The sequence below is a fragment of the Malania oleifera genome, chromosome 3 (assembly GCF_029873635.1).
Source record: "Malania oleifera isolate guangnan ecotype guangnan chromosome 3, ASM2987363v1, whole genome shotgun sequence".
NCBI lineage: Eukaryota > Viridiplantae > Streptophyta > Magnoliopsida > Santalales > Ximeniaceae > Malania > Malania oleifera.
In genome coordinates, this window is record NC_080419.1 from 40,774,316 (window position 1) to 40,789,667 (window position 15,352).

Below are 15,352 nucleotides of genomic sequence, written 5' to 3' on the forward strand. Positions count from 1 at the left end.
ATGTTGAAAGCTCTTTAGGGGTAATTATGGACTTAAGAGACCTTATTTCAAACCCCGGAAAATGTTTTATAAGAAATCAAAGTAAGAGAGCAAAAAGAATTTTTGAAAACTAAAATGAAAAATCTGAATTTGGTCTGCCCAAACGACTGAGGTGCACCCTCAGAAGACCGAAGATTTTGTTTAGTCTATTGAAGATTTTCTTCAGAAGACTAAAGAATTAATTCAGTTTATTGAAGATTTTTTTGAAGGAATACAGCAGAGATAGTACACCCTCAGAAGACTGAACCCTCAGTTCAGTTGTTTGATCTGGGACTTCAGAAGACTGAACCCTCAGTTCAATCGTCTGACCTCGTGTCTAGTTCAAATTTTTCAGTGTGTTAAGGAACATCAGAAGACTGAATCCAATACTTCAGTCGTCTAAACACTGTTAACGGTTAGAAATTTTAAGTGTTTTAAATTTCAAATAAAGGTTTCTTGTGCTCCAAATTTTTTAAAAACTTGGAAGATACTCCAAGTAATCTTGGGCAACGCGAAATTACTTTTCTAAGCCTATAAATATATGGTTTTGCAAATCAAATTAAAAACCAAGAACCAAGAATTGAAAAATCTGTTTCAAAGTTGTAAGCACACTTGCTCTTTCAAAGTTCTCACTTACTCACTCATTGCAAAATCTGATTTGCTGAGAATACTGAAGTGCTGATCCATCCTACTCTGATTTCTACTGCTGGTCATCATCTAGAGAAGGATATTGGTGAAATCTTACTAGAGCTTCAATCTTATTTCAATTTGATATTTAATTATTGAAGTATCTAGTGTTTGAAATTGTACTAATCTGCTCTATCTAAGAGTGTTATTGTACGCAGAGATTATCAATTGTTTCTTGTAGTGATTGACGATTCCAGGTTGTTGGATCGTTGGACCGAGCGTGGGCTATTGCTTGGAGAGGCATTGCTCTAATCTATTGAAGGAGTGACCGAGCGTGAGGTATCGTTTGGAGAGACATTGCTCTAGCCTATTAAAGGAGTGTCTGAGCGTGGGGTATAGCTTGTAACGGTTTGTTCCGCTCGGAAAGGAACAGTATAGTGGAATCCTTAGGTGGTATTGGCCTAAGGCGAGGATGTAGGCTGGGGATAAGCCGAACCTCGTAAAAAACGTGGTGTCACTCTCTTTAAACTCCAGCATATATTAACTGCGTGGTTGAATTTATTTTTGATCATATACACTACGTGGATTGGATATTAAATAAACTAAAGATTAATTTGATTTTGGGATTTGTGGAAACCGAAAGGAAGTACGTTGGTTGATCAATACAAATTGCGGAAACCGTAAGGGAGTATGTTGATTGGTTAACACCCAAGACTTATTCACTGAAAGTTTATTTAAAATTCAAGTTCTTAGAAGGAGTGTTGGAATTCATATTGTGCATCATATTGAGAAATCAAATCAATCAATACAGGGCTTACATTTATTTACAGGGCTACAAACAAGCAAATATCTTGAGTTCTTGCAAAAGCTGAGAATTGCCAAGAAGCTGAATATTATATTGAATGGTTGATTACTTTAGTTATTGATTGGTTGTTGAATTGCTTAAGTTTCTGTTTACTTGTGTTGTGATTTGTTTTTGGATTGATTAAGTAACTAAGTTCTTGCTGTGTGTTTGTTAAAGTAACAAGAGGTTAAGAATTCATAAAAAGAATTAAAAGAAAATTTTAATAACCCAATTCTCCCCCCTTCGTGGGACAACTTCTTAACTTTCACTAGAGGTCCTGGGTTCTAGTCTCCTTGCCCGCATATATACTGTGTGGTGTTTAAAAAAAAATATTTATTCCCTGTAATGGGTGCTATTTATTGTGTCGGACTGCACATGCAAGGGAGTTTTAAAGCTTGATATACACTGTTAGCCCACAACCTAATAGCTTATTCTTTTAGGTAAAGTGGTAATCTAACATATATAAATGTAACTGAAATTGTGAAATCGTGGGATATTCTAATGTAAACTTCGCTAGCTCTTATGATGATCAACTGTACATTTGTGTAGGTAATATTGTTACCTGGTGCAGCAAGAAACAAACTACCATAGCAAGATCTAGTGCTAAAGCAGAATATTGAGCTATGGCTGATACTGTGAGTTTATGTGCCTGAAGTCTCTTATGTTAGATATGGGGTTCTTGGTAACGAAGCTGATAGGTATGTTCTGTGATAATCAAGCTGCCATTAGAGGACAAAGAACATTGAAGTTGATGTGAGGGATGCTGTGATGAAGAAGGTCGTAGAGTACTCCCTTAGTGAACTCTGTTGAACAGTTAAGTGATGTTTTTACAAAGCTAGTATTTAAGTCCACCTTGTCTAATGGTTCTTACAAAATGGGGTTAGGTGATATTTTTACAAGGCAGACTTGGAGCCATATGTAGACTCTAGGAAACTGTGGCCTAGTTTCCTTTTTTTCTCTTGTTCTCCTCTCTTCTCTTATTTTGTCCTCCATCTCTAAGTGTACAACACTTCTAAAATATCCAAATCTGTAACTTTTAAAAAGTTTACTAAAAAAAGCAAAAAAATGGCTTTTTAAAAGCTAAAAAACTGTTTACCAAATGCATATATCCATCTTTACATTTTGGATTGATAGGTTCATCCAAAAAAAGGGGGGAGCCAAACTTAACATTCCCATATTACCTGCACTTACCTTTTGCATGTATTGATCTTAGCTGCCGAAAATTCTGATCCTGGGTTTATAATGACAGCAGCAACAAAAAGAAAACCTTAAAGTTCAAATAGGTGCGGTTGGCTGCATGAATCTTCTACTATTCTGCACAATATAGGGCAATATTCCCTTAAAATTGGAGGGCTGAGTAAATCCTTACTGTCTCAATTAAAGTTATTCTCGGTTTATTCCTATCCCTCCTACTGCCATAAACATTAACTGGTTTACCCTTGGTGTGTTATTTGGTGTGCATTGCAAGTGCCCAACCATCTTGACTGCCCTTCTGCTATCTTATCTAACCTTCTATAGTTGCTATGCCAAACTTAGCTTCTTCATTTATCACTTAGAGTTATAAACAAAGGGGGTTTATTGATCCAAGATAATGAAATTTATTGTTTTAGAAAATATTTGACCATTAAAATACCTTTTGTCTTTTTATGCCTCACGATTTACTAAAATTTTTCACTTTGATATGTTAGAATACCACTTTACCTAAAAGCTTAAGTTATTGGGTTGTGAATCAACAATGTATATCAAGCTTTAACACTCCCCCGGACGTGCAGCCTGACAACATGTGGAGAGATATACACACAATAAATAACACCCATTACAGGGAATACAATAAATTTTTAACAGCACACAATAAATGTGGGCAACAAGGCTAGAACCCAGAACCTACTGGTTATCAGCTTTGGTATCATGTTAGAATACCACTTTACCCAAAAGTTTAAGTTGTTAGGTTGTGGGCCAATAATGTATAGCTTTAACAGAAAATTTGTATAGTATTTTGGTGCAGCAAGGAAGCAAGAGCTATTTCACTTGTCCAATTTGTATTGTATTTTCATGTTTTTCTTACGTAGTTATATTTTGGTGACCATAAAATTTGATGTAGAATAGGATTGATGTCTTGAAAGCCTTATTTTAGTCATAATTTTAGCCTTTGTATTTTAGTTTTATTTTGGGGCTTTGTGAATTGACTAGAGGTTTAATGAGTTTTCTATAAGGCTTGATTTTAAGTCTAACTCTAGGCCTAACTTTATTGAATTTATGCCAAATTGTGGGGTTTTAAGTGCTATAAATGGCATTGTAAGGCCAATGGCTACTTAGACCATTTTTTCGGTTAACAAAAGTTTGTTTTTTCCTTCTCTCTGTTCACACAAAACCCTACATTTGATGTAGGACAAGGTTTACTACCCAGCATTAATACCTTGAATACCCCTTCCTTTTGTTCTGCATGTATTAGTATCAAAGTAGGCTTACTTTGAATGATGGAAAATGTGGAGGAGAAAGCAGCAGTTTTACTGATTAATGAAGCTTGTATAAGAATTGAGTTCATGTGCAGCAAAATGAGCAGATGATGCATGATTTACAAGCTGCAATAGAAGGTTCCCAATTGGTCCTAATGAACACCCTTGAAACCATGTGCAACATGCTTGCATGGATGTTTAGGGATGTCAAATAGGACGGATGCAACCAAACCGTCTGCCACCGTTACAAAAGGGTGTGGTTAACTCAGTTGTGGACATTATTCCCATATTTGATCTCAACTGGAAAAAACTGGATCCACCTACCTTCAACAGGAATTTAGAGTTAAGAGGAATTCCTGGATTGGATCCATGAAGTTGAGGCACTTATTTCGATATGCAGACATCCCAAAAGACAAACAGGTGAAGTACTTGGCATGCAAACTCAAGCAAGGTGCTACAGCATGGTGGATCAAATGCTAGTCAACCAATGATGACAAGAGACCAATCTGTGGCATCATGGGGATGAAGGTGGTTGTTGCTCTTCACAAGATTCCTGCTACTACTAGACCATGTGCAGTATCTCTTTTCGAAGCTCTAGAATTGCTGCCCAGATTTTCGATACAACCAAGAATATGCATACAAGTTCATGAATTTGACATCTTAGAAAAAAATTTGAGGCTCAACAAGTTGCAAGGCATGTGAATGGTTCCTGCCTACCAATTCAAGATCAAGTTTTCCCAACTCCCTTGATGTTAGACAAAGTGCATAAGTTGGCTTTAAAGGTAGTAATGTAGTTGGAGAGGGCACCATCAACTCAGCATACCACTATGTTAGTTCCTGAGTCTATTCATGGTGTAGCTAGCACAATTAGTAAAAGAGAGCAAGTTGCAGAGGCCCAAGCACAACTAATAAAAGAAAGCTGTGGAACCCTAACCTAAGCCACTTGGTATTGGTAACTGAAAGGGAAACAATAACAAGCCTAGGGCCCTAGCTGGATAAAAACAAACACCAGGGAAACCTTACACCAAGCCTGTCTTTTTCTGCTTTCAAGAGTAGTGGCATTGATCCCATGTGCCCAAACAGAGAGGGAAGAGATTGGAGGCAGGTCAATGTTGTGGAATGCGAACAACCTGACCCAAAGAGTGACCTTGACAATGTAAAACTAAAGAGCCATAATTGTATATTGATACAAATGATGTGTAGGCTGAAGAAGGAGACTCTTAGTGCTTTGTAATTAGGAGATTGTTGTTACTCGTACCCAAATCAAAAGAGATGGTGGGACCCCAGTATCACAACATTTTTCAGAATCAGATGCAAAATTAAATAGATTGTCTATGATTTTATCATTGATTGTGGGAGCAGTGAGAATGTCTTGTCCGAAGACATTGTCTAAAAGCTGCAATTTCCAACTAAGAAGCATACAATCCTAAATAAGGTTGGCTGAATTAAGGCAGTTGGCAAAATCAAAGTAAGTGAAAGGTGATAAATTCCTTTTTCCATTGGGAAGTATAGCGATATGGTTTTGTGCGATGTAGTGGACATGGACGTATGCCACATACTATTAGGTAGGCCATGGACTCACATGGTTTAGTATAATGTCTATTAGTTTCTAAAGGATGGGACAATAATTTTTTTGGACCTTTGGATGACACTACCCTCAAGCTACCAAATCCAAGTGAAAGTTGGCATTCTTGACCTTTCAGAGTTTAGCATTCCATATAAATGTAAAGTAGGTCTCACTAAGTACCAGGTATCCAAGTTGAGGTTCCAATTATACTATAAACATTACTGCATGAGTTCATGGAAGCAATGCCATAGGACTTACCCACTGCCACCTATGTGGGATATACGACCCCACATTGATCTGGTTCTTGGAGCCTGTTTTTTTAACCTACCACACTTTAGTGTGAGTCTATAGGAAAATACAACATTACAAGAGGAGGACCTACTTTGACAAGGGAGGATCCAAGATAGCATGGGCGCTTTTGTAGTGCCTGCTTTGTTGACCCAAAGAAGGATGGTAGTTGGTGAATATGTGTTGATAGAAGAGCAATCAACAAAATCCTAGTGAAATATTGATTTCTCATTCTACTTATAGAACACTTGCTATATATGTCGGCAAGTTCTGGTGTTCACAGAAACTAACCTACAGAGTGGCTATCGCCAGATTCACATTAGGCAAGGGGATAAGTGGAAGACAACCTTCAAAACTAAGGAGGGCTTGTACGAGTGCTTGGAAATGCGCTTTGAATTATGAAATGTGGCCAACACCTTTATGCACTTGATAAACGAGGTTTTAACTTTTTTAAACCATTTATTGAGAAATATATTGTATTTTATTTTGATGATGTTCTCATGTGTAGTTGAAGTGAAGATGACCATTGCATAGTGAAGTACTAACCATACTACATGAGAATAAACTATATGTTGACCTAAAGAAGTGTAGCTTTGTAACTGATAAACTACTCTTCTTGGGGTTTGTTGTGAGTGCAGCAGGAATTAATGTGGATGACAAGAAGGTTTGCCTGAGCAGGGATTGCCCCCTCCCTCCCAGAATTTTCAGCAATGTATGAAGCTTCAATGGGGTGGCAACCTCCACCACTGATTTATTAGAGGCTTCAGCTCAGTCATGGTCCCACTTACTAATTGCCTAATGAAGGGTAAGTTCCAATGGGTGGAAGAGCAAGAGAAGAGTTTTGCAGGTCAAGGGAAATTTGTCTGAGGCTCAAACTCTAGTATTGCCAAATTTTGAGAATGCATTCAAGCTGCTCAAGAAGGCTGACAAGTGGCATTCTATAGTGAGAAGTTGTGTGAAGCCAAGTAGAAGATGTCCATATATTAGTTGGAGTTCAAGTATTTCTACTTATTCTGGCAGGAGTTCGTACTTTACACTGATCAGACCACTAGACTCTGAAGTACTTTAACATTAAGAAAAAAAAATTCAGTAGAATGCATGTTCCTACTTCCTACATGCAGTAGCTCAATTTTTTTCTTAGGCACAGATTTAGGGCAACAGAATAATGTGGCTGAAAAGCTTAGCCAATGAGTTTTCCTACTAGTCACCATGCACGCAAAAGGAGCGGGTTTCAATTACTTGATGTTGTCTGCAAAAGGTGAGGATTTTCAGTATTGATGGCTTAAGTGCCGACCCAACCAGCCAGGATTAGTGACATTTCAGGAAGGACTTTTGTTCTTTGCTTGCAGGCTGTGCATCCCTCCGAATGTTTGAGGGAGAAGCTGATCTCAGAATTACATGATGGTGTTCTCGGTGAGCTCTTGGGCCAAGATAAGACAGTATATTTAAAAGAGGAGCGTTATTTCTGGCCTCAATTGAAGAGAAAAGTGGCCAAGTTCCTCTAGGAGTGTTCATTTTGTATTTCCGATGGACAGTCCCTGAATGCAGGACTATATGCTGCTGTCTGTCCCATCAAGACCTTGGGAGGATAACTCGTGGATTTCGTATTGGGTCTTTTGCGAACTCAATAGAGTATGGACTTAGTTATTGTTGCAACTGACGAGTTCCCAAATAGGATTGATGACTTAAGGGCCTAATTTTTGGTTACTAATCATAATTTTACCCATTATTTTATTCTATTTTGGGATTTTATGTGTTGACTAAAGGTTTAAATGAGTTGTCTAGAAGGCTTTATTTTAGGCATAACCCAAGGCTTAATTTTATTGAATTGCCTAATTTTAGGATTTTGAGTGCTATAGAAGGCCTTAAATGGCTGCTGGCCGTTCATACCAATTTTTTTTCATTTTTCCTTCTACCAATGTTTGTAGGAAACCTAGATTTGATCTAGGGCAGGGTTAACTGCTCCAGCGTTAATACCTTAAACACTCGACCCTTCTGCTTTGCGTCAAGATTCTAGTATATTTTTTATTTAGAAATTAATATTTTTAGTTTATTCAGACATCTAAATTTAGTTTTAGTATTCCCTAAGCATCTAAATTAATATTTTTAGTTTATTCAGGCATCTAAATTTAGTTTTTAGTTTTAGTGGCATCTAAATTTAATTGTTGGCGATCCTTTCTTTAGTCTCCACTCAACCCTCTTTCAGTCACATCTACACGAGTTAAAATGAAAAGAAAAAGAAAATTTCTGCCTGGAGTGGAAGAAAAATTAAAAAGGAACTGCTGCTGTTGTGGAGAAATTGAGTCTTAACTGCAACCTCTAGTTGAAAGCTGAAGATCCTGAACCACTTTTCCAAAAGTGGAGTCAGTACCCACTTCGTAGAAGAAAGCTTCCACTGTCGCAGGCCCTCAGAATAGTCTTCAACAGACAAAAAAAACAGGGAAGAAAAACAGGAAGAAAATGGTAATTACTGTCTCATTTGACAAGTTTGATGCTAGGGTAAACAAACTTGACTCGATGCTTCATACTCTCATATCCACTATTAATCCTAGTTGGATGAGTCAAAAGAGTGTGACTAGAAGAGAGGTCTCCCTTTGATCCTACAAAAGTGGAAGTAGTCCAAGAAAACATAGTGCAGGAAGTTAGCCCTCAAACTAAAAGGTTGCATTAGGAAATTATGGATGTATTGAAATTTGAGCCTAAGCCTTCACCTGTTGAGTTCATCAATCTACATAAATTTCTCAGCCCACCTCCTTAATCTTTTCTATCATATGATATTGTTTTTTTCTGAAGCTGACAAATTATATTTAATGTCCTTTAAATCTGGTTTGATATCACCCACTCCGGTAGGTGATGTTGCACAGAAGGACATTGTAGATCAATATTGGCAGATGAGATGGGATTTTGGGTTTTCTGGTTCTTTTGATAACATAACTTGCTTGGATGGGGGTAAAGGGAGTTGAAGAAGGAACAACATGAATAAATTTGAAGTGCTTGGTGAATTTCAAAAGCAAGGGTTTTTAAAGAGGGGTTTCTTATTTGATTTGTTAGTTAGGTTCCTCTTTTTCTTTTTAACTTTTTTTTTTTTATCTTGAGAATTTCTTGTGTTCTTGATCCTTTGGATGTTTAAAATTTGAGGTTGAATTTCTTTCTATCTAGGGAATAAGATGCAACATTCAAAAAAAGAGCTATTCTACTTTTCTAATATGCATTGCATTTTTTTGATTTTTTAAAATATATGTGTATTTAGGGTGTTTTGTTGAGTTAATATCTTTAATATTTTAGAATATTTTTATTTAGTACTGTTAAACATCGTAGCCCGGGAGTATGTATGTGTGCCCCGCAGCGGATATACAATGTATAGTTAGAGGGGGGTAGGTGATTGACTCTTTTTGCGTATATTAAATTTCTCTACAAAATAAAATCTCTTGGCTAGATGGCAAGCAATTATATCACAATATACAAAATATAAATCATGCACAAGACAATAAAATAAAAAGTAGGGAGAGAAAATCAACACCGGGATTTTTACGTGGTTTGGCTCCAAGCCTCCATCCACACCTTAGCACCAAGCTAAGGATTCCACAATCCACTATCAGCGCTCCTTCCTCAGCGGAGCAAGCCTTACAACTCTGGTACACAACCCTACACTTGGGAATAAATCCCTAATTGCTCACAAAGAGCCTTTACCAAGCGGTTCACCAAGAACCCTCACAATGGTTCACAAAGAACCTTACACGAAGTAGATGATTACAATGAAAATGCTCCTTGAATGAGCAAATATTAAATACAAAGCATACCTCACACTTCTCTCTCAAGAATTGTATCAAACAAGATTGGAGAACAAGAGAGATGAACATTTGTGAATATGAAGTAAGATGCAATGTGCTAGGTTTTGGAATCAAGGATATTTTTCATTATAAGCTTATATAAATCATCAAAACCATGTCTAAACAAGCCTAATAGCTTGTATTCATAGCCAAAATACCCAACTAACCGTTATTGGACCCTTGGGAGCAATTCCCAAACAAAACTAGTCATTTTTGCTCGTTAGCGTCATTCTGCCCGTTGGGCTCATCGACTAGTGCCCTGCACTCATCAACTAGTCACTCGTTGACGAATCCCCTGTTCTTGTCGATGAGTGCCCTGAAATAGAAAAAGTCATCAACATGAAAGTTGTGGGATTTTTTCTTAGCTTTCCAGGGATACCAAGATCGTCATTTTTAGACTTTTCTAGCAAAGTTATGCCCCAAATAGCGAAGGGTGTTCAGGAAACTTGATAAGTGCATAACTGAGTTTTTAAACCCAACCAAAAAGCCTTTTAATCACTTAAAACATTCTTGAACAAAAGTATATAAAATATATAGTCTAATGAAGATTAAAACTTGTCCAAGTGAGTTTCCACTTAAATATAAGATATCTTGATTTATGAAAACATCTTTGAAAGATCATTTGATATTTTATATGCTTAGAATGCCCTTTATAAAAAGTATTTGACTTCTTTGAAGCTTTAGGACATTAACCATGCCTTTGACAAAACCGGGACCAAGTATAAAAATGTTCTTAAAACTAGGATGTCAAAAACTTGTTCCTTTGAAAACATATTTTGAGTTTAGGATTGCTTTTGACAAACTCTTTGAATTTAACTTTGAAAACCATGAATGTGAGTTTGTGACTTTAATGCAATCTTATAAACTCAAGTGTCCTAGTATGCATATGTAATGCTCAACTCTTGCTCAGAAATCATGTAAGAAACACACCCGTAAGAGTTACAACATAGACTACCTCAAACACTCCCTAAATACATATAAGACTACATTAAGCTTCCTTTGGTCATGTTTGGGTCCTTCCGAGTACGTGTCAATTTGATCTATCCTTCTTGACGTCTACTCAGTCCGATACTTGTACTAAACATGATTTGCAAAGATAGGAAAACACTAGGAACAATATATAGGTTAATATCATCAGAACACTTTAAACAATGATGGTGTAGCCACCAAGTCTAACAAGTATATTAGTATTTTAGTTTATTTAGGTTTCAAAAAGTAGTTTTCTTGTTCCCAGCGGAAAACCTATAAAAGGCTCCTATGCACTAGGAAGTTGTTGAACATTTGGTACTATCACTCTCTCCATAGTTTTAGCTTTGATTCTATTCCTCTAGTTTATCTATTAAGACTATCTTCCACAAACAGTATAGACCATGGAACATCATTGTATAAATGTCCAGTGAGTACATCCATGCCTGAAGCAGAGACCAAAGAGGTCAAGACTTGATTGAACATATGGTGTGTAGAAGTTCCCTAGTTCAACCCCTATAGCCTTCGACTCTCAGCAGTAGCCATAATCTCATCATGCATATCTTTAACGACCTTGATGTAGCTGCTATGTGCTTTATTGTTTTTCAGAACCCACCATAAAAAATTTTAGGTATGCCATCATAAGTCTTCTTTAAATCTATGAAAACCAACTTTCTTAGGAACCTTATTACAATCCTTCTCTAAATCTATAAAAATCATGCTCAAATCCTTCTTCTCTCCCCTAAAGTTTTCTTTGATATTCTCAGTAGGCATATATAGTAGGAATCTATGCTTCTTATCCTATGAAAAATGGAGGAAGAGAAACAAGATAACAACGATTCTTGAATTTGGTTGCTTATATTACCTGTACAAGTATCAAGATGCTTACAAATAGTTTAGGTCTGTCAATGGATGAGTGTCTGCGGGCATCTTCTTTATGTTGTATTCTAATTCGACAATGATTCTTATTTACTAGATCCATTCACTAATGAACTAATTTCAGTTATTTCCCAGTCTATCACAAGGATTTACTCATTTGTTGCAATGAGTTGGATGTAAAATGTTATTTTAAAGTTCTTTTAGTTAACACAAACAAAACAAATGGGGGTATTTTGGATATCTGATACAGTAATACAAATGTGGTCATATTTTATTTTGAATCTCAGATTATAGACCAGGTTCAGGTTTTATTTAATTGGATTAACTTGTAATGTACCCTGATTTAATATTATCTTGTCCATGCACTAACCGAGTAATTACAGAAGTGCACCAAGCCACCAACTTCCCTCTGTAGTTAACTATTCTCACTAATTGTAATGCATATATGTTATTTTCTTACTGCATGGAATGTCATTTTTCAAGTCATGTTGCTTCTTGGTTTTTTTTTTTTTTTTTGATAACTGAAGAAGAGATTTCATTGATAAGAGAAGAATTTACAAAAAAAAAAAAAAAAAGGGGAAAAAGACTTCTCCTGGCAAAATTCTGGAATAATCCCGAAAAAAAAAGCTAATAAAACAAAAACTGAAAAAAATCAGAGCAAAAGATTCATCCATTCTTTTCGAACCTATGAAAGCTAACTCCCTTAAAGCAACCAAAGCCAACACACCATAAATAGGCCAGGTACTGAATCTTCTCCCAGACCAGCTGCCAATTCAATTTTCTCCCTCAAAAAATCATTGCATTACACCCAAACCATAATCCCCACAACACTGCAAAAATGCTGCATTTCCAAAGTGCTGCCTTCTCCTTCCTTCTTCCAAACCCCTCAAAATAAATAAACATTCCCTCCACCAACACTGGGAAAACTCAAGTTTCTTCCATCACGCCAAATAATTTATCCTAGATTCTCCAAGCATGATCACAGTTTAAGAACACATGATGTGCTGTTTCAGAATTCAAGTAACAGAGCACGCAAACATCTGGAGATGAGGCCTTCAAAGGTCTCCTGATCTGCAACAGGTTATTAGTATTGATTTTATTAAGCACAATCTGCCAAATGAAGGCATTGCTTGATAATAACACAAGCTATGTGTTTGAGGATTTATTTAATTCATAAGAATCAATTCAAATGATGGGACACAGATTAACATAATTGCTTGTGTCCTTCAGGTTGGAGAAAGGTGTCATCGTGTATATTTGTGATAGTCGTGGTGTTCAAGATATATATGACACAGATGGAAGCAATGCAATAGCAGCGTCAGAACCACTAGCTGTGCTGGTATGATACTTTATTTTTTGTAACCCTCCTTTGAGTAGAGGTCAGGATAAGTTATAGGTGTATGATTTAGATGTTTAAAGGCTAATGTTCAGAATCAGTGTCATCCTTTGACGGAGGACACCGGACAGGAATGAAACAGATCTGTAAATTAAATTCTGATCAGGGTTAATGCTTTTGTAAGTCTGAACATATGTTTTGGGGATTCAAAAAACTAGTTAGAACTTGGAAAACGAGGAATTGAAGGTAAGCTGAAAACTATGGATGTGAACAATATATATGGTTCGATTTTGATGAGTTGAGGTTCTAGGGCAGCAAAGATTATGAGATTCAAACGGGCGTTCCGTTATTGGAGATATCGAGGAATTAGACACGGATTGAAATCTGAAATAAGGAGAGAAGGGAAGAAGAGAAGATTAATTAGGATGAAATCTGGAAATTGGCCTAGAGTTTGTAAGAAATTGTCTTACAGCCACCATGAAATCCCCAAGGCTGAGTATCAATCTATAAATTCTATTAATCTATTAGGAATTTAAAAGAAAAAGAAAAAAGACAAGCCTTTGTACAGATTTTATGGTACTAATCTAACAAGGACTCAACTTGGCTGGCTTGGAACTTCTAGGACTAACCATGGCATTACTCTTAAGAGCAAATAACTTGAATACCAAATTCACAAACCTAGTGTCTGGGAGCTTGGAGTTTGGATGTGTGAATTTGGAGAAAATGCAGTTCAATGATTTATTTTGAGTTTCGCACAAATCTACATGAATCCAAATCCAAGACCTGAATACAAGCTAAGGATTTTTGAAAATTATCCTATATGTGACTGATGAAAATAACTTAAAATTATGAACATTGCTACTTTGCCCCTGAGAATTATTAAATCATGACTCTGGTACTTTAATAAAGTTCTGTCCCTATAATCTGCTACCACAGAAGAAGAAAACAACAATGCTAAACATAAAGTGAGGCCTTTAAACTTGCTCTTTCTTGATCTTTTTATTTCTTGCATCACCCTTCTGCTGGATGATTTGTCTCAGCTTTGTCGATACTGAGCTCAACATCCTCTTCAAAATTTTTTTTGTCTCAAGTGAACATGTACCGTATACATGCTATCAGTACCCTGATTTCTCTGTATACTTTGCTTTACAGATCCATGTTTCTTTTTCTGGGAAATTCTAATGTAATATTTCAAAACAAAATACAATTTTGATTCTGTGCGCTCCATGGCACGGTTTGAATGTGCTCATATTTTGCAGATTGCTTGATTTGACGTTGTTTTTTATTTCTGTTTCTCACTGCTTTCTCTCTTCCATCCTTTTTCTCACTTTACCATCCAAGGACTAATAAAAGGAGCATTCTTCTGATCTTACTGTAGGTGAACAAGGGAACTGCAAGTGCAAGTGAAATATTAGCAGGAGCACTGAAGGACAATAAACGTGCAGTGCTTTTTGGGGAACCCACATTTGGGAAAGGGTAATTACTTTTTCTTTGGTTTATGCATAAAATTATGATATGTTCCTAATGAGAGATATTTTGTCGAGCCTCACAGCAAGATTCAGTCAGTTTTTGAGCTATCTGATGGCTCTGGCTTGGCTGTTACAGTTGCTCGTTATGAGACCCCTTCTCACAGTGATATTGACAAGGTCCCCATCAGATTCTCTCTCTCTCTCTCTCTCTCTCTCTCTCTCTCTCTAAATGTGCACCTGTACTATTTATGGATTGCCTATCCATTAACTCTACTGATAACCCATTTCCATTTAGGTTGGTGTGATTCCAGACCACCCTCTACCCATGCCGTTTCCCAAGGACGAGGATGGGTTTTGTGGCTGCCTCCAGGACCCTGCATCAGCTTGCTATCTAAACAGAGCTGGGCTATTTTCACAATGACATAATTCTTTGCAAAATTGTAAAGCACATTCTTTGGGGGGATTATTAGTTTGTGTGAAACGTACTTTTTAGCAGTCCCAATGCTAAGATTTGTGTTTAGGAGGATGATGTTGGAACAGTGGATTTGAATTTTTCTCATTCAATCCGAACACAATGCAAAATTGCATTGATTTTGGTGAATTCCACAAATTCAAATCTTAAGCTTGAATTCAGCATAGTGAACATTTCAATAAATGTAGGGGAATGGGAAATATTAAGGAGAAAAAAAGTGTTGGGTCTCGGGCTGTCTTTCACTTCTAATGTACAGCATATTTTGCTCTGATAATTTTTCAAGAGTAATTTCCGATGCTTGTGCATGTTCATTTCATGTGTCATTTCATGTCTCTCTCTCTCTCTCTCTCTCTCTCTCTCTCTCTCTCTTTGAGAACAACAATAACAAGTAAAACCAAGCCTTAAGTCCTACTAGATGAGGTTGGCTACATGAATCCTTTTTCACCTATTAATGCAATCATGGTTTAGCGTTATTATATCCTTACTATCTCATTCTAAGTTATTTTAAGTCTATCTCTACCTTTTATATTGTCCCTCACAATAACTAAATTACTCATCCTCATTGGTACACTATGTGGTCTATGTTGCAAGTCCCCAAAT

General features: G+C 36.7%; 1 protein-coding gene across 5 annotated transcripts in view; it reads left to right on the forward strand.

Moving 5' to 3' along the window:
• LOC131152053 (carboxyl-terminal-processing peptidase 2, chloroplastic) overlaps positions 1–15,051 on the forward strand; it is a 38,305-nt gene extending 23,254 nt beyond the window's left edge. For 4 of the 5 annotated variants that reach the window (XM_058103644.1, XM_058103645.1, XM_058103648.1 and 1 more), the window contains 4 exons: positions 12,706–12,814; positions 14,190–14,287; positions 14,364–14,457; positions 14,576–15,051. In XM_058103644.1, the coding sequence (XP_057959627.1) occupies positions 12,706–12,814; positions 14,190–14,287; positions 14,364–14,457; positions 14,576–14,701 (427 nt within the window). In that variant the 3' untranslated portion in view covers positions 14,702–15,051. The remainder of the gene's footprint in view (positions 1–12,705; positions 12,815–14,189; positions 14,288–14,363; positions 14,458–14,575) is intronic. The other variant, XM_058103646.1, reaches the window with a different exon arrangement.
• The last annotated feature ends 301 nt before the right edge of the window (positions 15,052–15,352 follow it).